The sequence below is a fragment of the Mytilus galloprovincialis genome, chromosome 3, assembly GCF_965363235.1.
Source record: "Mytilus galloprovincialis chromosome 3, xbMytGall1.hap1.1, whole genome shotgun sequence".
Taxonomy (NCBI): Eukaryota; Metazoa; Mollusca; class Bivalvia; order Mytilida; family Mytilidae; genus Mytilus; species Mytilus galloprovincialis.
The window spans coordinates 43,214,519-43,240,215 of NC_134840.1; the positions used below are offsets into that span (position 1 = coordinate 43,214,519).

Below are 25,697 nucleotides of genomic sequence, written 5' to 3' on the forward strand. Positions count from 1 at the left end.
CCGAGGTGTCACTTGTTTAGTCATACTTAATTATAATAAGTATTTCTGTGACTGTATCTTACTGTCCTTTACGATAGATATTTAGCTTATCTGCAATCAATTCCATCTTCATGCGTAATATTTCATGTACTGTTACACAACTCTAGATTCGACTGACGAGGGAGTTAACAGTATGCCACCAGAAGCTGAATTATTTGGTTCAGTCTAGGTGGTCGAGTGGTCGTCTGCGGTGGACACAGTGCAGGCGATGTTATCTCAATATACCAATATCATGAGTTCGAATCCTGGCGAGGGAAGAATTAAACTTTGCTTCCGCAAATTTTCAGATTTAACAACTACCATTGTTGTGCTGATATTTGGAGTAGTTATAAATATATAATGTGTTCTCAGCCGTGTATCTCAATAATTGTGATCCAATGAATGAATCTGTCGTATAGTTGTAACTTGTTTAGACTTGCTAATATATATAGAGAGATATATAACAACATAACTAGAAATGTATCGTTATGCAGTAATGAAAACTCCTGGTTCTACATTCTATCGATACATATATTTTAATATTGCACAAGCTCAGGCCTTTTTCATACTGTTCATATCTCTTCAGTTGTCGAAGCGTAGGTCTGATGTTCTCAAATATAAAAAAAAATAATTGAGAAAGGTAACGGGGAGAAGGTCTCGAGCCTGATATATTTGATGAGCTTTTACACTTAAATTGGTTTTAATTGATATTTGAGTCTGGAAACATTCTCAACTGGATTTATTTATAATTTGAAACCTGTTTTGACTAGCTTTCAGTAGCTGCGAGTACTATAAGATCGTGTCACTCGCCTTATAATTACAGCCCCTCTGGTCATGTTATAACTGGGGATCTAAACATAATTCAACATGAAAATCTTCGAAAGGTAATTTCTCATGGTCCTAAGTTTAGAGAACCCCAACACATCAATTGGAACCATAACTTCAAAATAATTATGGATTCCATTGAGGACTACGCCAGAGCAATGGCTAAACGAGAAGAAGTTGAACTGGACACTTTGTCAGAATGGGTTTAAACTATCAGGTCTCTGATAAAACGTCGCATTCACAATTTGAAAAACTGTGTGAACGATTGATCAAAGTCCGTTTTCAGAGACTAAAAGGCCATGAAATGTCTATCATCTCTTCATGATATGTATGTTATTGTTCCTGCGGACAAAGTTTCAAATAATATTGTCTTTGTATGTAAATCGTATTACTACGAATGTCTTGTAAAAGAATTGGGTATAAAGGAGCACTCAGGTAATCCCACATACAAAGACATATCATTTGACAAGGATGAGATTTTAGCAAATCATAAGTCCTTCATCGCTTCAATAAACATTACATTGAACACCAAATCGGAGGACTTACCTTGTTTGTATTGGATACCAAAGCTTCATAAAATTCCGTACAAAAAACGGTATATTGCTGGCTCATCTTCATGTTCCCCTAAAGACTTGTCCATTAGATTGACTAAAAGTCTGTCCGCAGTGAAAGAGGGTCTTCAGAAATACTGTGAAACTGTTTACTCGCGTAGTGGTATTAACCATATGTGGATTCTTAAAAATTCTAAAGAACTTCTAGACAATTTTAAATCTCGGTCTTTTTCTGAAATTAGTTCTATCAAAACTTTTGATCTTTCAACCCTGTATACCACCATTCCCCATGTGAAATTGAAAAATCGCCTAAAAGAAATAATCCACAATGCCTTTCAACATAAAAATGGTAGCATACGCTATAAATTTATTACTTTGGGATTTCACAAGGCATAATTCGTTAATACTGACAAACAAAAAGGTAAAACATGCTACACAGAAGAACAAAGGGTCAGTATGCTGGAGTTTCTTATCGACAACATATTTGTTTAGTTTGGAGGTAGACTTTTCCAACAAATTGTCGGCATTCCTATGGGAACAAACTGTGCGCCTATTCTTGCCGACCTCTTCTTATTTTCATATGAATCGGAGTTCCTCCAGACACTTGTCAAAAACAAGAGGATCAAAGAAGCCAGATTATTTAATTTCACTTTCAAATATATTGATGATGTTCTTTCCATAAACAATCCGAACTTTTCTGATTGGGTTCCATTAATATATCCCCCAGAACTAGAGATTAAAGAAACAACAGACACGGCTTCCTCCGCCTCATTTTTAGACTTATATCTCGAATTTGACTTTCACAGTCATCTCAGTACCAGAATCTATGACAAACAAGACGATTTTAATTTTGAAATTATAAATTTCCCCCACCTTAGTAGCAATATACCAACTTCACCTGCATATGGGATATATATTTCCCAACTTATTCGATATTCAAGAGCTTGCAGCTCCTACTCAAACTGTGTAAAACGTCATCAGTGTCTGAGTAGAAAGTTGATGAACCAGGGGTATGTCAAAGAACGTCTCGTCCTTTTTCTTAAAAAAGTTCATCGGAAGGTACCAATACCTTGTTGATAAATATTCCGTATCAACTTCACAAATAATACACGATGGTCTTGATGTATAGATTCTGCGTACTGGTGTTGTTTATCATCTTAATATCGTGTTTTATAGTTCTTTCATTTGTCTTTGTCCTATTATTAATATTACTTTTACTGTTGAATGGTTTTATATGATATCCGTTTGACGTGGCTCGGTATTTATACATCTCTTCAATGTGTTTGTATTATCTTTCATTTTTTGGTGGTATGTTTTGTATGTGCAATTTTTTGTATTTCTTTGGTTCTTATAACGTGACTCTGTACTTTAAAAGATCCCGTCAGTATGATATTGTTCTATTTTATGTCATTATGATATATTTTTATTATGAGTTACAAAAAACGTTGATCCACAAACGTCAAAATCATTCAATCGCGTAGTGAAATTAACTATTTGTGGATTCTTATGAATTCTATATACAACTTTTGGACTATTTTAAATCTCGGTCTATTTCTGAAATTTATTCTTACATACTTTTGATTTTTTAACCCTGTATGTTTACATTGCCTATGTACATTTTAAAATTGTTTGTATGCACATTGAACGACAAATTTATGTGACGTATAAAATTTTCTGACGTCAGACACACAAATCAATGAAAGATGTTTTTGTGTTCTGTTAAATTGTTCCTTTTAAAATTGTTATACGATGATGACTGATGTACCCATATTTTGACAATTTTATTTATTGTGTCTGTTTAGTTAACGCATCAATGTAAATATAACGGAATTTGATGAGACTGTCAACAAAGTTAGAGGGTTAGCGCTATAAAACCAGGTTTAATTCACCATTTTCTACATTTGAAAATGCCTTTTCTAAGTCAGGAATATGACAATTCTTGCCTATTCGTTTTTGATGCGTATTGTTATATGATTTTGCCATGTGATTATGGACTTTCCGAATTGATTTTCCTCTAAGTTCAGTTTTTTTGTGATTTTACTTTTTTCATATGCTTTTGTTGCTTTGTTCGTCGATCTTATCAGTTATGCCCTTTCATATTTGAAATTTACAGTTTATTTTATAGTGTGTTGTTACATCAATGTTCGGGATATATAGAAAGGATTAAGTGCATACAAACATTTTCAATCTCGCTGTATTCTGTATGTATCTTCCCGAGTCTGAAGCGTGTAACTCAATGGTTATCGTTGTTTGTTTTTTTGCCATATTTGTTTTCCACTTATTGCTCAAAAATATATCAGACCGTTGTTTTTCTCATCAAATTGTTAGAAATTTCATTTTGCCCGGTATACGGAATAGAGTTTACTTAAAATGATTTGTGAATTTTTTAAAGTGACCTATAGTTGTTGTCTCATTGGTGTCTCATATCGTCTACTTATCTAAATAAAAACACTCGTCTTAATAAATTAGTCTTTGTCAATTAAGACGCAAGTATCGTTTCTGTTTTCTTTAGACCCAGTTAAACCTATCATCACTTGAAAGAAACCTCCTTATTTTTTGTTGTCTTGCGGTTTTAACTACTTCATGAGTGTTAAAAAGCACAGATGTCAACTTGTATTTGCTGACATTAATGATGTATGTACTCTGTATAATATATGATGTGATTGAAACAAATCATCTTGAGTCCAGGTTTTGCTCACAATAATAGCAGAATCCTTTGTATTTTAATTAGATTGTATAACCATTGAGTCCAGGTTTCCCTCACAATGATAGCAGAATACTCTGTATTTTAATTAGATTGTATAACCATTGAGTCCAGGTTTCCCTCACAATGATAGCAGAATACTTTGTATTTTAACCAGATTGTATAACCATTGAGTCCAGGTTTCGCTCACAATGATAGCAGAATACTCTGTATTTTAACCAGATTGTATAACCATTGAGTCCAGGTTTCCCTCACAATGATAGCAGAATACTCTGTATTTTAACCAGATTGTATAACCATTGAGTCCAGGTTTTGCTCACAATGATAGCAGAATACTCTGTATTTTAACCAGATTGTATAACCATTGAGTCCAGGTTTCCCTCACAATGATAGCAGAATACTCTGTATTTTAACCAGATTGTATAACCATTGAGTCCAGGTTTCGCTCACAATGATAGCAGAATACTCTGTATTTTAACCAGATTGTATAACCATTGAGTCCAGGTTTCGCTCACAATGATAGCAGAATACTCTGTATTTTAACCAGATTGTATAACCATTGAGTCCAGGTTTCCCTCACAATGAAGCAGAATCCTCTGTATTTTAACCAGATTGTATAACCATTGAGTCCAGGTTTCGCTCACAATGATAGCAGAATCCTCTGTATTTTAACCAGATTGTATAACCATTGAGTCCAGGTTTCGCTCACAATGATAGCAGAATACTCTGTATTTTAACCAGATTGTATAACCATTGAGTCCAGGTTTCGCTCACAATGATAGCAGAATCCTCTGTATTTTAACCAGATTGTATAACCATTAAGTCCAGGTTTCGTTCACAATGATAGCAGAATACTCTGTATTTTAACCAGATTGTATAACCATTGAGTCCAGGTTTCGCTCACAAAAATAGCAGAATCCTTTGTATTTTAACCAGATTGTATAACCATTGAGTCCAGGTTTCCCTCACAATGATAGCAGAATACTCTGTATTTTAATTAGATTGTATAACCATTGAGTCCAGGTTTCCCTCACAATGATAGCAGAATACTTTGTATTTTAACCAGATTGTATAACCATTGAGTCCAGGTTTCGCTCACAATGATAGCAGAATACTCTGTATTTTAACCAGATTGTATAACCATTGAGTCCAGGTTTCCCTCACAATGATAGCAGAATACTCTGTATTTTAACCAGATTGTATAACCATTGAGTCCAGGTTTTGCTCACAATGATAGCAGAATACTCTGTATTTTAACCAGATTGTATAACCATTGAGTCCAGGTTTCCCTCACAATGATAGCAGAATACTCTGTATTTTAACCAGATTGTATAACCATTGAGTCCAGGTTTCGCTCACAATGATAGCAGAATACTCTGTATTTTAACCAGATTGTATAACCATTGAGTCCAGGTTTCGCTCACAATGATAGCAGAATACTCTGTATTTTAACCAGATTGTATAACCATTGAGTCCAGGTTTCCCTCACAATGAAGCAGAATCCTCTGTATTTTAACCAGATTGTATAACCATTGAGTCCAGGTTTCGCTCACAATGATAGCAGAATCCTCTGTATTTTAACCAGATTGTATAACCATTGAGTCCAGGTTTCGCTCACAATGATAGCAGAATACTCTGTATTTTAACCAGATTGTATAACCATTGAGTCCAGGTTTCGCTCACAATGATAGCAGAATCCTCTGTATTTTAACCAGATTGTATAACCATTGAGTCCAGGTTTCGTTCACAATGATAGCAGAATACTCTGTATTTTAACCAGATTGTATAACCATTGAGTCCAGGTTTCGCTCACAATGATAGCAGAATACTCTGTATTTTAACCAGATTGTATAACCATTGAGTCCAGGTTTCCCTCACAATGATAGCAGAATCCTCTGTATTTTAACCAGATTGTATAACCATTGAGTCCAGGTTTCGCTCACAATGATAGCAGAATACTCTGTATTTTAACCAGATTGTATAACCATTGAGTCCAGGTTTCCCTCACAATGATAGCAGAATACTCTGTATTTTACCCAGATTGTATAACCATTGAGTCCAGGTTTCGCTCACAATGATAGCAGAATACTCTGTATTTTAACCAGATTGTATAACCATTGAGTCCAGGTTTCCCTCACAATGATAGCAGAATCCTCTGTATTTTAACCAGATTGTATAACCATTGAGTCCAGGTTTCGCTCACAATGATAGCAGAATACTCTGTATTTTAACCAGATTGTATAACCATTGAGTCCAGGTTTCCCTCACAATGATAGCAGAATACTCTGTATTTTAACCAGATTGTATAACCATTGAGTCCAGGTTTCGCTCACAATGATAGCAGAATACTCTGTATTTTAACCAGATTGTATAACCATTGAGTCCAGGTTTCGCTCACAATGATAGCAGAATACTCTGTATTTTAACCAGATTGTATAACCATTGAGTCCAGGTTTCGCTCACAATGATAGCAGAATCCTCTGTATTTTAATCAGATTGTATAACCAATACACTACCACACAATCTAATTAAACAGCGTGGATTTATTTAAGAAAAAAAGGAAAATTTCAGATTAAATTGAATAAATGATCTTTCAATAAAACTGGATGTCATAGTCGTTAAAATTGTTATTTCCCCAATAGAACTTTAAAACAACTAACACATTAATAAGACATGCATAGAAAATTTGATCTCTTCCTAACTTCAACGTTATCCCATTATTCTATTTTAAAAATAATTATGAACGACTTAATACCAAATTTCCTAGTGCTTCTGTACTTGTACATTTTTTAAAGATTTAAACTGGTACACTTAAATATCACTTTGTGGTCTTTCGCTTCTCCTTGGCTTGATTTTTTTACTTCTTATGACATAATCTTATCCAACTGAAATTAGTTACTCAAGAACTTTTTTGTTAATCAATATTTTTTTGACATATTGAACACCAGAAGCTTCCAACACATTTCAGAAACGATGTATAAAACATATTTATAAATATCATATCATTCAATGTTATGATTGTTTTTCGTTAGAAACATCAATGTGTACATATGTGAACACTACTCTATCCTTCCTTTTAATCTTGAAACTCGAATATTATTTGCAGATAGTATAAGTTGATAAATATTTACAGATACAATATTTGTGATATTTATTGGTAAGAGAAACTTTGAGGATCTTCCATTGTCATAATTCGTCCGAAGAATCTGTCAGCAAAACGATCTGATCGTTGTTTGTTGAAGTCTGAAAATGAAAAAAAAAAAAACTTCAACTCAGTACAGATGATGAAGTCATTGTTATAGAACTATCCCTTATTGTTGTTCTGTAGTGTTTCTGAAAATATGTAAGAAAAATTTACCCACGAGAAATAATTCAATGGTGTAATATGTGCCGGTTCTCTGTTTTGGTTATTTTTGCAATTTAACATATTTAAAAAGACAAGAAGAAATATAAACTGCATTTATCAGTAACCTTTAAAAATAATTCATTGTTACAACGATTATCTTGGTTTCGATAAACGAACCTTTAAACAAATAACACTACATGCGTCACTTAAAAAACAGAAACAGCCAACCCTTCCGAGTTATTAACGTTCTTTAATGCGGGGTTCACACATTGCCGATTATTGTTCCCGTTTGAGATCAGACAGCGATACGAAACGAAAAGTGAAAAAGTCGGATAACTATCCTCAATTATCTGGAATGTCCTACCATTGTCTGATCGCAGTCGTTTAAGTTCGTAACAGATTCCTACGGGTCGGGAAGAGTCCGAATAGTTCGGCGAAGCACCCCGACAGTTAGGTGCGTCCCGTAACATTCGGGGGAACTCAGCCGATTTAGTATAGTCGGATTACAATCGTGCCTATGTCGTGACAGATTCTGAAGTATTGGATCACAATCCCAACAATGTTCTGTGTATTCTAGGGTATGTCCTGTGGAACGGGAATGATCTGGAAAAATTTTCATTGCTGTTTTTCTGCCGTTTGAGTCCAGATTGCATCCAAATCTTGTCGATTGCGAACCGTTTTTGCAGGAAACTGTTCCGGAACAGTCCCGTTATTAATACGAAATTCGTCAATAATACCCACTTCAGAGTCCCAACAATTACAGAATACAATACAACTGAGACCAGACAAAGCCGTTTGCAATGCGATAGAGCGGACCGTGATAGGATTACGTTCTGACAGTACCTGCTGATCCCGATTATGCCGACAGATTTCGAACGGAAAACTTCCGTCAACGTCGGTTCACTGTCTGGTCAGTGTCTGATCTCTGTCGGATTACATTCGGTAGAATCGGGACGCAGTCGTAACACACTCGGTCGAAATTTACCTGGCGAAAGATACAAATTGGATAAGAAGCGGATTGAGAACGGGATTATCGGGATAAATTCGCTTGGAAACGGTTGAATATCGACGCTTCCTGAACAATATCTGATTGTTGTCGTGATAAAATTATTTGTTTTACAAATTTTATTTAAAGTTTGAATTTCCATCCACGATTCACAGGATCTTGATCAGACTTTTGACAAATTTCAATCGGGAATGAAGACTTTTGACAAATTTCAATCGGGAATGGTCCTGTTAAGGACGGCAGTAAAAATCGTGAATGTGACCCCAGCTTTAGGGGATTTCATGTTACTCAATCTGTAATTTTGAGTTTAATGTTTTGCATATTTTGCATATTTTGTTAATTTTTACTAATACATTATGTTTTATGGAATTTTAAAGTTATGTGTATTTTGGTTTTTTTTTCTTTTCTTTTGTTTATATAGAATCGTAAGAGAGATAACTCTACTTTAACGAAAAAAAAAATATAAATCATGATGGAAATAATTTTTCTACAATGAAAAATGGCTGTACCAAGTCAGGAATATGACAGTTGTTTTCCATTTGTTTGATAATTTTGAGCTTTTGATGTTGCCATAAGGGATCTTGTTTTAATTTTTCATGGAGTTCGGTATTTTTGTTATTTAACTTAATAATATGTGTATAAGAACGTCATTAAACCATTAAACTTTTGGGAAAATATCACTCTAAGATAACATTTTATCCAACAAATAATGGTTCCTCTTTTCCTGACAAACATGCAATGCTGAATAATAAGTCTAACAGCTCTAAAGATTTTTTTTTTATTCTAAACGTGAAAAAAATTCGTCTATTGACATACCAAGTGTACTAAATTCAAACCAAACCGTAATATTTATCACAATTCATAATATTTGTGAAGAAAAGCATAACAAAATGGCGAAAAATAAAATTCAACTTGGAAAATTTAGATGAAATTCAAAAAGATATTTTGAAACATTTTTTAACCTAATTTTCTAAATTACATTTCAAATATTTCCAATCAAAAACTTTAAAAAGTGTGGGTTTTCACCTATTTTACTATTGTTTATTTTTAAACTTTATTCATACAAATTTTGTTTTATTCCAAACAAAGATAAATGCTACACATGTTTTTGCAAATTTTAAAATAAACAAAAATAAACAAAAATGACTGTTTTACACCTAAAAGAATATATTATTATATACGATAATACTTTAGTTGATCTTCCTATCACACAAATTAAGGTGTACAAATAACAAGGAGAGACACACGTATTTTGACGTTTATTTTCTTATAGTATCCAGTTTTTGTTGCGAGCGAACGGTTGTATTTAAATGAATGTTTGTATCATAATTCCATTTTAGGTCCTCATCGATTAAGTCATGTCAATTTCATTTAGAATCATATTCAACGATTGTGAGGGGCGGGATGAATGTTTAGCTCAATGTTCAATTGTATGATAAAACAATATTCGTACAGTGTAGAAAAACATGAAATCTATTGATAAAAAAGCTCGGCAAGCCAGGGTTTTCTCCGTTTCTAAAGCTCGACATGCAAGCAAATTATTATTTTAGTGTTTTTCTTACACCGTACGAATATTATAGGTTTTATTGGTTCTGAATTACACCGGAACAAAGGATTTGGTAGGATCTTGGTGCAATCTGAACTCAATCGCCAAAATAACAGAACTGAAAAATTTCACCAGAACATGCCCGTTCCACAGGACACCGTCCAAAAAAATAGAACATTGTTACGATTTTGCGTTGATACAGCAAATCTATAACGACACAGTCACAATTGTAATTTGAAATTTTTTAACATCTCACTCCTTATCTTATTGATTTTGTGCTTACATTGTGTCATCGATCAAATTTATTCGTTCAGTGTATGTTCACTTTTTTGTGGTAATATGTCTTTTGATTGAGTTAAACCATTTCAATTGATATTTTATAAATATTTGATACTTTCCTTATCATCATAAATACCAGAAACACGTTTCATATGACTTTAAACTAATATATATGCAGGTGTCTGTACATCAATAAAACGTGAAATCGAATACAATACTGTAAGAAAATCAATCGATAACGAGTGAGTAAATATAAATGGCATAACTACAGAACCCATCTATGTTTCCATCAATACAATTATTCATATTTTAGACCTGCTTCAATTCTTCATATAACATTATTTTTCCATATTTGTTTCTAGACATATTTGTTTTATTAGATACACATTTAATACGATAAAGTATTTGTTTAGGTACGGCTTTCTAGTTTTAAAGATAATTCATTATTATTATTTCCGAAAGTAAACTTGGAATTTACAGACAAGTGACGTGGAAAGCTTTTTTAATTAAATAAAGCACTATTCAAATGGATTTTCAGTTCACAAACAAAATTATCTGCTACATTTTGAAGTGTTTTAAAACCAAGTTTCTATAAAATAATGATTATTACTTTTAATGGAAGTCACTATCTGCATTAATGTGTTAGGGTACAGAATAATGAACTCAATACATTAAGTTCGTGACAAGACATTCCTTGTTTCTATTCACTAGCATTGCCGTGTTTCAAAATTTAATACTGCCCCCTTAACATAAAAAAGAGCTATTAAAAATCAGGTGAAGTAGTTATCAAAGACATCAGGCTTATGATTTAATACACCACGGCATTTTCCAAGTAACGGTTAGTCAATGTATGAACTATAGAAATGAGAAGAAATAATTAATCATTGTGAATGGACCAGTGATAATTACAACTACTGGGTCGATTCCACTGATGGTGTAGTTTTTATTCCCCGATGGTATCACATGAATTGTCATTGATATGGTCATAATTATAAATTGACTGTTAACAAAACTTAGATTTTTTGAATTACTATGGTTTTTCTACCTCCGGTATAGATTACTTTACCTGTATTTAGCAAAACTTTTCGGAATTTTTGTACTCAACGCTATACATTTTGGTACTGTAGTTAGCCTTTTTGACATTTTTGGATTCGGGCGTCACTGATGGGTCTTTTTTTAGACGGAACGCGCGTCAGGTGCAAATATAAAATTTTAATACTGGTATCTATGATGAGTTATTTACATTTAAGATTAAAATTTTATCCATAACCAAAAATAATGAAATAAAAAAATCATTATAATCTTAACATATACCTGTTCGATCATAGTCGATCGTATATCTCTTATTTTAGCTTCATATTTCTGACAATATCTGGCAGTATAGGTCATTCCGATGATACAAGCAGCTCCTACTATTCCTATCACTATCGGTATCAGAACACTAATAAGATACTTTTTATCCTGTAAACAACAATATCATGTTTAAATGTATATAAAATTTAAAAAGGCAAAAAAAAAGTTACAATATCTCATAAACAACAATACATGTCAATAACTCAATTCAAAGCTTTATATGACGAACTCCAAGGTATGAGTCTGTTGTGAATATATATTTTTTGAAATAACTAAGGTGTACATATGATGAAATAATAAAACATGTTAATGTCTTTACATATTATATTAAGTGCAGCAAACGTCGCAGTCCCTTTTATCCTTAATCAATTAGATCGAAAGTAAGATCTTATTTGTATGTGCACAAGATTTGAAATTACATACGTGTATAAAAATTGACTGTACAAAGTAAAGAACATCATTTGTGGTTGTCTTAGAACAAATTATGCAGTATTTGGAGAAGATAGTGACAATGGCAGATCTTTCATTGCTTTTGTTTAAAATATTTGAGACTTTTGTACACTGGACGATAAAAGACTTAACATCTGGTTTTTGGGTCCTCAGAGCTCTTCAACTTTGTACTTGTTTGGTTTTATAACTATTTTGATCTGAGCGTCACTGATGAGTCTGGCGTATTAAATTATAATCCTGGTAGCTTTGGGAACGATTTTGATGACGACTGTTGCTTGCCCTGTTCAATTTGTTGGTGTTTTTGTGCCGTTGGGTTGCTATCCAAAGGATATACACTAGTATCCCAGATATAAAATATTTCAAACCATTTTCCGAGCATCTAAGTTCATCCCGTTTGCTTAATTTTTTAGATTGATAATTTTCGTTTAAGTGATTCTTTTTACATTTTCTTGATTCTTATATCATATGTATCTGACTTCTTAATCTCTAATTTTGAAGATAATAATATCTTTAGCAGGTTATTTTATCAACAAATCTGGTATTCATAAAATTCTGCATGATATATGAACAGCAACTATACCACTGGTATGTGCCGATGACGTTAGGGGGCCAGTCCCTTATCAAATATCCGCTCATCGTGCTTGAATACTGTCATGACACAAATGATACGATTATATTTATTAATTTCAGTTTATAGATTATTTTTGTTTATCGGTATAGACACCTTTTAGTTTCAATACTTCGGGTTTCTTATGTATTTGCACTAGAAATCCTTTGTCTCCAGGTATTGTTATCTCATGAGTTTATATCATAAATTGCAAAATAATCTAAGACAGAATGCCAAACTGTGAAATTGTGATCAATTTGGATTTACAATATTTACTTGTCTGGCGTATTAAATTATAAGCCTGGTACCTTTAATAACTTTTTACACCACTAGGTCGATGTCACTGCTAGTGGATGTTTCGTCCCCGAGGGTATCACCAGCCCAATAGTGAGTACTTCGGTGTTGGCATGAATATCAATGATATATAATTTTCATAAATCTACTGTTTGCAAAAATATGAATTATTTAAGAATTTTCTAACCCAGGCATAGATAACCTTACCTGTATTGGCACAACTTTTTTGAATTCTAAGTCAACATTCCTCTCTAATTTTGAACTTGTTTGGCTTTCTATTTTTTTTTTATCTGAGCGTCTCTGATGACGACGTAGACGACCGCGCGTCTGGCGTTTTAAATGATAACTACCTTATTTGAAATAGATTCAGCCTTTGATTGTCATACATACACTCACCTTCCATATCAGACTTCCAAAGGGTCCATCCTCTATAGGTACTAAAAAACATATAAACATAAGAACTTGATTAAATAAATGGAACTAATTGTTCGTTTCAGTAGAAACATGAATTTCACGAAAAAGGTTGCAGCTTTAACTAATTGGTGCTATACAAATATTTCACATACAACATTTTAATCAGTTGATCTTATGCCACTATAAAACTATTTCTTTTGGTCTATGACTGCGATGTATTATATATATATATATATATATATATATATATATATATATATATATATATATATATATATACAACTCGCCTAAACAACTCGTCTAAACATCAACCAAACAGTGTTAGATCTGTAAATTTGCTTTCGCAATTTGTTTGTTCTTCCCTCGCAGGGATTCGAACCCATGCTACTGAGATATCGTGGCACCAAATTGCCTGCACCACTGTAGCCGTCCCTCTAGACCACACGACCACCTGGGCTTCAAAAATAAAGCTTTCGGTGGCCGTATGTTACCTTCCCTCGTCAGTCTATAATAAGAAGAAGTAGTATACTTGCCAGTGAGACAACTCCCCACTATATGAAAGCGAATGAGGTAGAAGGAACACATATATGTCAATATACGGCTTCAACAATGGGCATAACCCATACCGCACAAAGACTATAAAATACTCATAAATGACTCATGTAGAACGTTTCGGCTTAATTTGTTGCGATAAAACAAATTTAAAAAAGATTTGATAAATTACACAAACACACATGACATGAAAGCTCCTGAATAGAGACACGCATACACAGAATGTGGCGGTGTTAATCACATTCCCTAATCTGGAACACTAGTATAGCAGAACAACATAAGAACAAATTATACAAAGCAATTGAAAGGCGCTTTTGCTCATACATATGTGCATTGTTGTTTGTCTTTCCGTCTTTTTTTTAAAATATGAAAATGCTATTGTCTGCAAAATTACTTCTTTTTACCTTCAAAGCATCTTATATAATATGGAAAAGCATAACGAAAAGTTCTGTATAAAAGTGACATTTAATCAGCAACTCCAGCATAGTATGTGATCTCATTAGAAACAACACACGGAAACATCAGCCAGAGACATGCTAACCATGTAATTTATGACATAATGGTTCATCTTTCAAAATCAATTAAGGGAAAACCAAGATCACTTTTAAAAATTATAAGGAAAAAAATTACTCAAAGAAACGAAATATGAATTCAAGCTGTGATGAATGTTTTAAAGTCACCATAAAATGACTTATATTCCCTTTGTCCATTAGTATCACTCGTACAAAAGATAGTACGTTACAATTTATCAAATTGAATTAAAAACTGATAACAAAATGTTTTTTCTATGGATTGTATCATTGTCTTTATATCAATTTCCGCCGTGCTGAGAACAAATTACTTAGAGTCGTGATGGAATTACACTGTCAGTGAAATGAAGCAAACAAATCAATTTCCGACTTACAAGTTATCTTTCAAAACCAGAAGGTGTAATTTTCATTTGATGTAAAAGTTATCAGTTGAAGAGAGGTTTGTTTTAAAATCTCTAAAACTAATTATTGTGATGCTAAGATGATGAAATACATGCTGAATACGATAACAAAGGTCTAATCTGCACAACACAACTACAAAAGTACAATCCTCAATTATAATCATTTGGCTTAATGATAAGAAGAATTAATGTCATATGGTTTCTCCAGTGGATTGTCTTGATATGCAATAACACTCACATGTTCTATCTTGGCTGACTACGATACCCTGAGGATTGTAAAACCCAGAATGCCATCAACCGAAGAGTAAACTACTTTTTCATTGTAAACCTTGCTGTACTTCGCTTAAACTATGCCGACACAAATATAAGGTGGACATAAGTGTTCACATTAACCGCTCAAATAAAGAATTCTATTAAAACATGGATGTTCTTGTTACGTTGTTTTATGATGACTGTACAAACACATTTTTTTCAAATTTTCATAAAAGTTGTTAATAGATAAATAGTTTTTAGAACATATTTGTTTAAATACACTTATTAAATGTATAACGCCATTTTGATAGAGACTTTGAAAGATCAGACATCGACACCAAAATCATTAACGGTACTATAACATTAAAATAAATTACAAAAGACAACTGCTTACAAGACACAAGAACCTGTTGCAGAGTTAAAATCGTTTAAAATCGGTTTAAGCACTCAATTCGCTTAATCGCGTTAATGCATTAAAAGCAGTAACACAAAAATGAGTTCAATAAAATCTTAATATAAAAGGATAAAAAAAAAACAAATAAAGTACAGAGAACATTCAGTTCCTGTGATATCTTTATACAAGACAAAATAAGCACAGGTACATGGAAAATAATAATAAATTATTCTGCATTTAAGATTGCTGAAAGTTAATGACAGGACGACTACAGTACAATGCATAGCCTGTCGATTGTCAAATCACTCTGACCTACACTCCAAATCGGCGACTATATTCATGGGTAGATTTTTTACAATAATTAGATGGACAGTTTTGGGATTAACGAGCTTTGCCATGCACAAAGTATAAAATGAGATAACTAGTGCTTCATATAAAAACAAAAAGATACGAAGCGGGTGTCACGAGCCAGGTATCTAGAAAAAGACCAACAAACTAGGATGTGGATAACTACAGTTAAACGTACAACCGTCAACTATAGGCAAACCCAATGTTGCCTATAGTATGATTTAAAAGGCCCGAATCACTTAATGGGAAACAATCAAATAAAAATAACTAACGGCCTGATTGATGCAAATCGCATAAAACGAAAACGAATAGTGTAACAAACGGCAACCTCTGAGCTATATATTCCAGCCTTTCTAGACAGGAACACAAAACGATTGTAGCGAGCAGAAACATGTTTGTGAGGCCTTAGTGCCCTCCTAACCGTGGACAATAATGTCACAGTATAGTATAATAAAATATGTAAAATTTAGTTTGAATTGACTCAACTCATCAAATAATGTTTTAATGGACCAACGTCCATGGATCATAAATCTATTAATAAATATGAAGATAACTATCCTGTTGATAATGATACGGTATATTCAACAGGCGAAGTTGATCAAATGACTATTCGTATAAATTTTAAAGATCTACTCCGCAATCTTCAATCACAAAAATTTACAATTTGCAGTTATATCAGAAGCTTAATACTACTTTTTCCCATGCTCATATGGAATATCGACTACTCTGTCTCACTAATCAGAACTTTTACTACAAATCAATTGGGAATGCCGACACAAATTCCTTATTATTGGTCACGATAATCAAAATTTCCTTGTGAAAAAGCACACTGAATACCACAACAAATAAACCAAAGGTATCATTTAAGTGCTGGAAGTTTTAATGGACAACACATTTGCTGATGGATATTTCAGAGACTTTTGATGGTACTTATTATGCATTACTACTGTCCGATTTGTTTTTGTACTCATTCCTGTAATAAGCAGAATTCACAAAGAACCTTCCCAAAGAAAAAAAGTAAACGCATTGCAAAGTTATTTAATTTGACTTTTAAATCATTGATGTCCTGTCGCTACAAAAACAATTTCAATTACTACCTACATGGCATAAACCACAGTGAACTCGATGTTGAGGATACTTCCGAAAGACTACAGCTTAATGTCTCCACCACATACTTAATGACAGAAAACAATTACAACTTGGAATACATTTTCTTTAAAATGAAAATGAATTTTGTCAAAGATTCGGTAAATCGGAGACAAGTTTACTTTTAATTAAATTTACAAAATATAAAATAAGAATTCTGAAAGGTAAATATACTTTCTTTTTTAGGTACACAGTTTTACACCAAACAGTTACTGTGTACTGTAAAGGTTTTGATAACGACATTTTGTCTTTTCAATATCATCTTTTTAAAAAAAAAAAAGTAGTCACGAATTCAATCAACGAGTTCAAAGGACCATGTTGAAGCTAAGATTAATAACATGATTGTTTTCTTTAGAGACTGGCATTTTAATCAAAATGAGAATTACTCATATGAAGTTCTGTCATGGTTGTATGACTGCTATTTCACATACGATTGTTTGAATTGAATGAAAACTTGATTTCATAATTCTAAATCACAAACTTATCTAAAAAAAAAAGCATAAACTTTCTTTAAAAATCGATGACAAAATACTAGTATTTAGATGTCAATGACAAGATTAGCTTGATTCAAACAAGGTACCCTTTTGCAATAAATGTATAAGATGAAGATGTTTTATTATCATAATTATGTTCTCTACATTCAAATTGCTATCCAGGTATCTTAAAAAGCTAACTCACTAGATTGAAATTAATATTCATCACTTTTTATCAAAGAATATTTATCATATTCTGAGATGTTTGTAAAACAAATCATCATGGGATCGAAACTGTACCGTATACCCTTTAACGCAAATGTGTGTGTGTTATAACGCAAACATGTCAGCTTTTATGGACTTCCCCCTTTTTCAATTTACCTTACAGTTAGGAATTTTTGTTTAACTTTTTTCTCACGTAACGATTTTTTAATTATTTTTTCACCTTGTTCTCAAGTTGTGGTGTGCTCTCCATGTTAGTATAGGGTTGAACACATACATGTTTAACCAAGCGACATTTTGTATGAGACTGTCCCAAGTAATGAGCATGTAATGCAGTGGTTGTCGTTGGCTCATGTCTGTCGTATGATATTTACGTATTTATTTTTTTGTTATAACTGATACGGCCGTTAGTTTTTGTCGTTTTAATTTAATTGTTTTACATTTTACAGACGACTTTACGTTATGTATTTTTCCCTCAATGTTAAAGGCCTGACGGTTGTCTATAATTGCTTACATTTACATTTTTTGAACTCTGGTGGATACTTACTTATTAGCAATCATTTCATATCTCCTTAATAATTTAAGGTAGTACATTCCTTACAATAACTAAAGTTTTGCCATTAAATTCAATTCATTTTAGGCGGAAAGCAAAGGTTTCCAAAATGATGTAGAACTTCAATTTTTTTTTTATCATAATTGTATTAAACTGCATTGTATCAGGCTAAATAACGCTTGAATTTTATGAATACATATAGAATTTTTGGTAAAAAATATGAATTTAATATTAAGACGCACTTTTCTTCAAACTTTACCTATTAACATTTGTTCTAATTTACACACAAAAAGGAAAGCTTGACCTCCTTTTAACATAATCACAAAGTAGTTATAGTAATCTCGGCATTGCCATACTGAATACATATTCAAAGCTATTACAATCAGGTTAGAGTAGCTAAACAAAATATGGAGATTACCGGAATTAGAATAGTAGATGTTGCGTGGTAGTTTTCAGACAAATACCAATTTTCAAATAAGCTATATGTCAATCTGGGATAACTAGGAAGTAGGTATAACCGATATTTATTGGTAAACAAGATCAAAAGTGAAAACGGACTGTTTGGCATATCCTTCAACTCAGATAGAAAGGAATAAACAAATGCAATTACGTTAACCATTGTACAATTCCCTATAGATAGGTCTTTTTAATTTGACTAGAAAGATTTCGATTCTTTATTGTACTTATTTGTCAGTACCAAACAGCGATTTATGTCTTGTTGTTCCATTACAAAAGATACAATATGACACGAGTTGTCTTAATATAAAAAGACTAGCAATGAATCGAGTGTTGCCTTAATAGATTTTGCCACAGATAAATCAACTGACATAAAGGAAGTTCTGACCATTTAATATGCATTGGATATCATATTATCTTTGATAATATTGTGTAGACACGCAAAATGAATATCCTGTAGACAGATGAAAATAACTGATTTATTATAAGAAATAAATCGTTAAATTACCTTGTCTGGCATTACTAGCGATAGTCATAACTCGTGAAATGAAAAGATAGAATAACAAAAATGATGTGGAGGTGCTGGTCTAAAAACTGGGCCTTTATTTCCCTTTTTTAGATTGTTCTATATCAAGTAACAAACTAATCAATGACCAGTCACTAGCTGACAATTAAAAAAACATCATAACCTGTGAGTTTCGTAAAAAAGCAACAATGCTTATAAGTAAAGGTAAAGATGTGGTAAGATTGTCACTGAGAAAACCATCCAACAGTCTAGATAACGTATATTTAAGCAATTATATATTAACCTATGACCCTCATCGTACTGCCTTCAACAATGAGTAAAATTCATATCGTTAAGTCAGCTTAACGGGCCTGACAGGACAAAATGTGAAACAATTTAAACAAAGACATCAGACAGTTGTTGTTCGTTTCTATGAATGTTGGCGTTCGTTGTAGTTGAACTTTAGTGTTTCTTTTGTTTCGTTGTTTTACTCATTCCTTTGATGTGTTTCCCTTTGTTTGAGATTGTAACCCGGATTTGTTTAGTCTTAATCGATTGATGGCCTTTTGAACAGCGGTGTATTATAGTTGCCTTTATTCATCAACCAAATCTTTTAATTTTTAATTTTTGCTTGTTAAAAAGTTACGAATATAAGAACGTCACTACCATTGGACGTAGAAAACAAAATCTAGTCTCGGGTTATTATCAGCCAACAATAGTTAACATTCTAGTGCTGCTGGTCACAAAATTTCAAATTCATACATTAATAAATTAGATGGGATATTTTATTTTCCAAATTATGTCAAAGGGGGCATAAATATTTCCTCACCAAACCTTCGACGTTCTTAACAAAACCAAAATATAGATTATATAGAGTAATAGAAGTTTTCATGTAGTATCATAGCATGACCTGTAATTTAATCGATTATGTCTTATACCCGGTTGTAACATTTTAACAACATGTGAATTTGCAAATCCACGTACCTGTTTACGATCCTTGGAGAAAACCCTCATGTTTGTTTGTTTCTTATATCTAAACATCAGTAAACTACTATCGTCTTATTTCATATCTAGTTAAAGTATTCTTGGTTATTTACAGTCATTAACACATGCAACAGTTATAGATCTTGAGATGTAGGTTTCCTTACTATAATCACACGAAACACGAATGCGTTTCCACAACGGACATAAACGGATTAAGCAAACATTCGTCAAAACTTTTTTTTTATTCGAACACAAAAATGTATTACTTTGGTATTTTAAGAATATTTTAACTGTCTTTGGATCAAAATCACTGTTTCTTCCTTGAGGGAATCACTATTCCAGTAGCCAACACTCTTTGTGAATACATTCAAATCAAGTTGTGTGTTAGTTTTTTAAAATAACAATAATCATAAAACGTTTAAATCTTTAAAATCAAAAAAAGCTTCCGGCATTTAGTAGTAAGAGCAAAACAGGTCGGTACGGAGTCAAAATTATAAGCCCGGTCAGGGTAACATGTTCTCCTGTGATCTAGTACACTCAAAATACAGCTTAGCGTGTCAGTATAGTACAAAACAGGGTTTATAGTCAATAATAAAATTAACGGTACCAATTTTCTTGCACCAGATGCGGATTTCGACAATACATGTCTCTTCAGTGATGCTCGTGGCCAAAATATTTGAAATCCAAAGCTTATATAAAAGATGAAGAGCTGTAATAGTCAAATTATCATGTTTTCGTCCCAAATATGCATTTGATTTGCCACTGAAAGTTAAACAACAAATCATCATCAGCTACGTTCAAATATCATTTTCGAGGCTAGAATTTTATTTGCAATTCTCTTTGACTTCATAATTGCTAATGTCCTGATAAGGTAACTATTATAACTATTCTCATGTAGAAAGAACAGCGCATTTGTCATATGATAAACTTCTGGTATCTCTGATCACCATTCATTGTTTCGCTGTGTTAAAAAAAATCTTTTCAACAAGCAATATCCAAGTTTGTTCAATAAAAGAATCACATGCATTATAAAATTAATAAGACTTCTACATTGTACAGTGCATGTTATTGTTTTTCATGTCAAATGAACTCTAATTGGATTATTTAAAAAAAAATCCTTCTTTAATGATGAGATTACAGAATTACCGTACCGGTTTCATACATAAATGAACATTCTAATAAAATGTCCCAATAAACCAATAATATTGTGAACACTTTCTTTGATAAATAGAAACATTAAGAATTCAATTTTTGACGTCAGAGTAAACTTTTAGGTAAAATAATTTCTAACTGACTCTTTATCATAGACAAATAACGGATAATCTGTAAAGTCCGAACGATAAAGTTAGCGGAATGCACGATTTAATATCATGGGCAAGTGCAGAATTCGGAAATTAATATTCTGGCCTGGTAATAAGGTAATAAATGGAAAGAAATAACTTTGCTCAAGACAGCAGAAAAATAAATATTTTGCCAGGACAATGCCGGAAATACTTGTGATCAAAAGTTATTCAGACAAGAACCTTATTTTATGTACTGTATGGCAACAGAGAAAAATTAACATTGCATTCTCAATTAAAAGTCCTCCTTCTTGCTCCCCTCCCCTCCCCCGAATATCAATTGGTCAACCTCTAAATGAATCGTTTTTAGGGTGTCATATTTATAAGAAACACGCGCTTGGTTACAAAATTATAAGCCTAATATATTTGATGCTTCAAATATTTATAGTTTCATCCTTCAAGTTGATTTGAATACAAGTGAACTAACAAACCGTTTCAAGGGATTATGCATAATAAATAAATATCAAGATTGCAATACATTTACCAACCTAAGCTTAAGTGGTGCATTGGATGGTGATGCTGTACTCGGATTGGAGATTGATGTACAGAGTACTTCATTGTAGCTGTTGAGTGTCTTTCTTCGTGAATAGTAGTTCCCATCTGACTAAGATTTAGCGTCGTATCTTCTTTGTTTATTGTAATTACTTTCGTTACATTTTGATAATGTTCCTCAGATAATGTTGTAAATTCAGATAAGTTTCGCTTCTGTTCAGTGCTTTCTGTATAAGTCCGAACAGAAGTAAAATTTGATTTAAGAAAATTCTTTATTGTAGTCATCAAATCTGTTTGATTGACTATAAAATGTTCCTTAGACCTATTACTTCGTGTATCTGTTCCTAGAGGAACTGTATAATTCATTTGATTATTTCTCTCCGTCTGGATCATCGTTTCGGTTCTTGATTCAGAATCAGATAATGACAAAGATGCCATGGTGTGTACTGGGGTTTCTGTATTAGTTCTTCCTATATTATTAGTTGATTTATTTTTATCCCTAAACATATCAAATTTGTCTAAATCTTTCAATGGTTCTTTCACGTAATCGGTATTTCTTTCTGTGTCTGAGTCATCAGTTTTGAATATATTTTCTGTTGTATTCGAGGCGTAAAAACTTTCCCCATTTGACACGTTTCGATCAGATACAGTAGACAATTTTCTTACATGTGACAACACTCCTCGTTCAGTTCTATTTGTATCTGTAATATTCAACAGCTGATACAAATAAACGTCAGTGTCGTTCAATAACGAAACATTAGACACGAAAATCGTCAGGCATATGAACAAACTAAAATCAATTATTCTTGACATGATAACTTTCACTTCCATTTCAGGTCCATTGCTCTAAAAAAAATAAAACAAACTCAGTAAGTACATGTTGTTTTTTCTGAAACAAGATTAAGTGTCAAGTACACGGCCATAAACAGATAACAACGGTATTAAATTTGTTATGAATATGAATAGTATGTATACGAGGTTAACCCCGAAGAAAAATCAGACTTGGCCCAGCTTTATAACTGTTTTGAGTATTTCCAACTAACGTTTATTTGTTCCGACATTATAAATATATAATTTAAACCGTGCAATTTTAGAATGACACTGAAATGTACGGTAGTTTATTCCCTATAGTGAAGAAAACTGCTTAAATATAGACCCCAAGGAATACACTATTTAAAGCGATAATGTGAGATTCTATTAAATACATTTATTCTGACCTGTGTAACTACTGAATGCAAATTGTTTTTTCATTGATGCAAATATTCTATAAATATAAAATCGCAGTGTCAATCAATACTTAAAAATAATACTGGACATTTTTTTAAAACAAAGATCCCTATGAAAGTCATGCAGCTTATGTCAAATTGGATCCATTATAAGAATTCGGTCAATGTGGACATACATTCAGGGTCTTGTGCACTAAACTACTATGGATTCATTTATTTGTAGAATTATCCTTGAGAACTAATTCAATTGTACATTCGTCTTTATAATACGCTCGTCTGTAGTATGCTCGTCTTAATCACGCACGCTACGAGTGGGAGGTTATTGTTTCTATACCCAGTCATCCCCAAAATAAAAAGGAATACACTTCAATTGTCATTCCCTGCATTCCGTCCATAACACTTAGGAGTAAACTGAAAGTCCGACCTCAGATAACTTAAGAAAATAGTATGCCAGAAAAAGGTGACATGTCTTCATGGGGCACGACACATTTATGAGATAGGAATCTAAAGTACGCTGTTTTTACAAAGCTTCATATCCTATCAATCATATTTCCCTGTATATATTTATGATATTTATTTGCCGATTGATGTAATTCATAGGTTAATCTATATCTAGTTTAATCACACGAAGATGATGGGGGGGGGGAGGGATTGAATAATAAATTCTTTTTTATGTCGCCAAATATTCATGTGGCTGTCCCAGTTTAGATACATTGACATTCTCAGTCATTGGTAATATCTTAATTGTTTTTCTTTTCTTAAAAATAGCTTGGTGTTGGCGTTAGATTTGTAGAAGTAACTTTTTAAATATAGTGTTAATGTTTTCAAGCTTCGGTCAAGCTTCGGGCGACAGAAAGTTTACTATATATCATAAATAGGCATTCTGTTTACCAGTTAGAAAAACTCTTTTTTAATATGATATTATTTTGTGGGTTTTATTCTTTTTTTTCATTTACTCAAATCTCCTTCAATGTATATATATACTTATAAAACTTTGACAAACAAATTGAAACCTAAGCTAAATTAAGTTTCAAATTAAATACATAAATGCATGTGTAATGGATAGTAATTTTTGTTTTAATTGCCAGAAAGACGAAAAACACTATAAATTTGACTTGTCCGCTGCTCTGTTCTCAAATTACATTCATCAGGAATGCTCAAAGACAAATATAAAATAAAAGCCAAGTATGTATACGTTCCAAAACACGTGAAGAGCTTAATTACCGAAAGGGACCCATACAAATAATAGCCAAACCTATCAATTATAATCTGCATTATATGCCTGGTTATTGTACTAATAATAATTAAAGAAAATATCAGAACCATTAAGGCAATTAGGTCATCAATCTTCTTTAATTGTATTTACTGCTTTTTGGAATTTTGGATCCTCAGTGCTCTTCAACTTTGTACTTGTTTGGCTTTATAACTATTTTGATATGAGCGTCACTGATGAGTCTTATATAGACGAAACGCGCGTCTGACGTACTAAATTATAATCCTGGTACCTTTGATAACTATTATTGCAGTGTTTGGCTGACTTTCCATTCTCTGACTTCTACTATTGTTATTGATTCTGATTAGCCAATAACTCAACTTTTATACATGTAGGCGGAAGTTGGAATTTCCTCAAATGTGTTTGCCCTGGTAATATTTTATGATCTAAAATGTATCCTCACTGTAATTTGAAGTTTTTTGTGAATATTTTTATACTAATCCATTTTACGTGACAAAATGGATACACAGTTACAGTTAGATCTGATTCATATTTTTATATGTTTTGTCTATGTCCAGAAATGGACAAAGATGATCGTTTGAGAACCATTATTTGCGATTACAGGGACAATTTCAGTTTTCCAATTGCGTTTTCATTTCTATGTAGCATCATTTCAGCAATTCTGTTTGTGGAATATATATTATTTTGATATTTTGGTGCATGCTTTTCCTGTCACGATTTTCTCACTCAAAGTCATCTCTTCAAATTATTTACGGACCTCATCCTGATGTGCTTCACTTTCTTTGCACATATGTGTCACTGATGTCAAAAGTATTGTCCAAGTGTGGTAGAAACAATCCAGATCTTTAGTTTCTTTGACGACTTTACCGAGTCCGACAAATCATTGAACTTTTAATTAAAAGGACCAATTCAGTGAAAATTTAAATACTAAGGCCTTTCTACCTTAGGAATATATTACCTTAGTTGTATTTGACAAAACCTTTAGAGTGGTCCTCAAAGCTCTTTAACTTCGTACTTTTTTTGGTTTATTAAAAAAAAAATCGATTGTCACTAATGAGTCTTCTGTAGACGAAATGCGCGTCTGACGCAAATACACAATTTCAATCCTAGTATCTATGATTCACTAAAAGATCACACTATTAAAACCCTCCCTGATTACTGAGTTTAACCCATGATTTAAATACGGTATACTTCAT

General features: G+C 32.6%; 1 protein-coding gene across 2 annotated transcripts in view; it reads right to left on the reverse strand.

Annotated features, from left to right (window-relative positions):
• Positions 1 to 6,366: 6,366 nt before the first annotated feature.
• Positions 6,367 to 25,697, reverse strand: part of LOC143066431 (uncharacterized) — a 28,595-nt gene continuing 9,264 nt past the window's right edge. For both annotated transcript variants that reach the window (XM_076239361.1, XM_076239360.1), the window contains exons 3-6: positions 22,038 to 22,887; positions 13,376 to 13,416; positions 11,590 to 11,736; positions 6,367 to 7,341 (exon numbers count right to left, since the gene is read on the reverse strand). In XM_076239361.1, the coding sequence (XP_076095476.1) occupies positions 7,285 to 7,341; positions 11,590 to 11,736; positions 13,376 to 13,416; positions 22,038 to 22,872 (1,080 nt within the window). In that variant the 5' untranslated portion in view covers positions 22,873 to 22,887 and the 3' untranslated portion in view covers positions 6,367 to 7,284. The remainder of the gene's footprint in view (positions 7,342 to 11,589; positions 11,737 to 13,375; positions 13,417 to 22,037; positions 22,888 to 25,697) is intronic.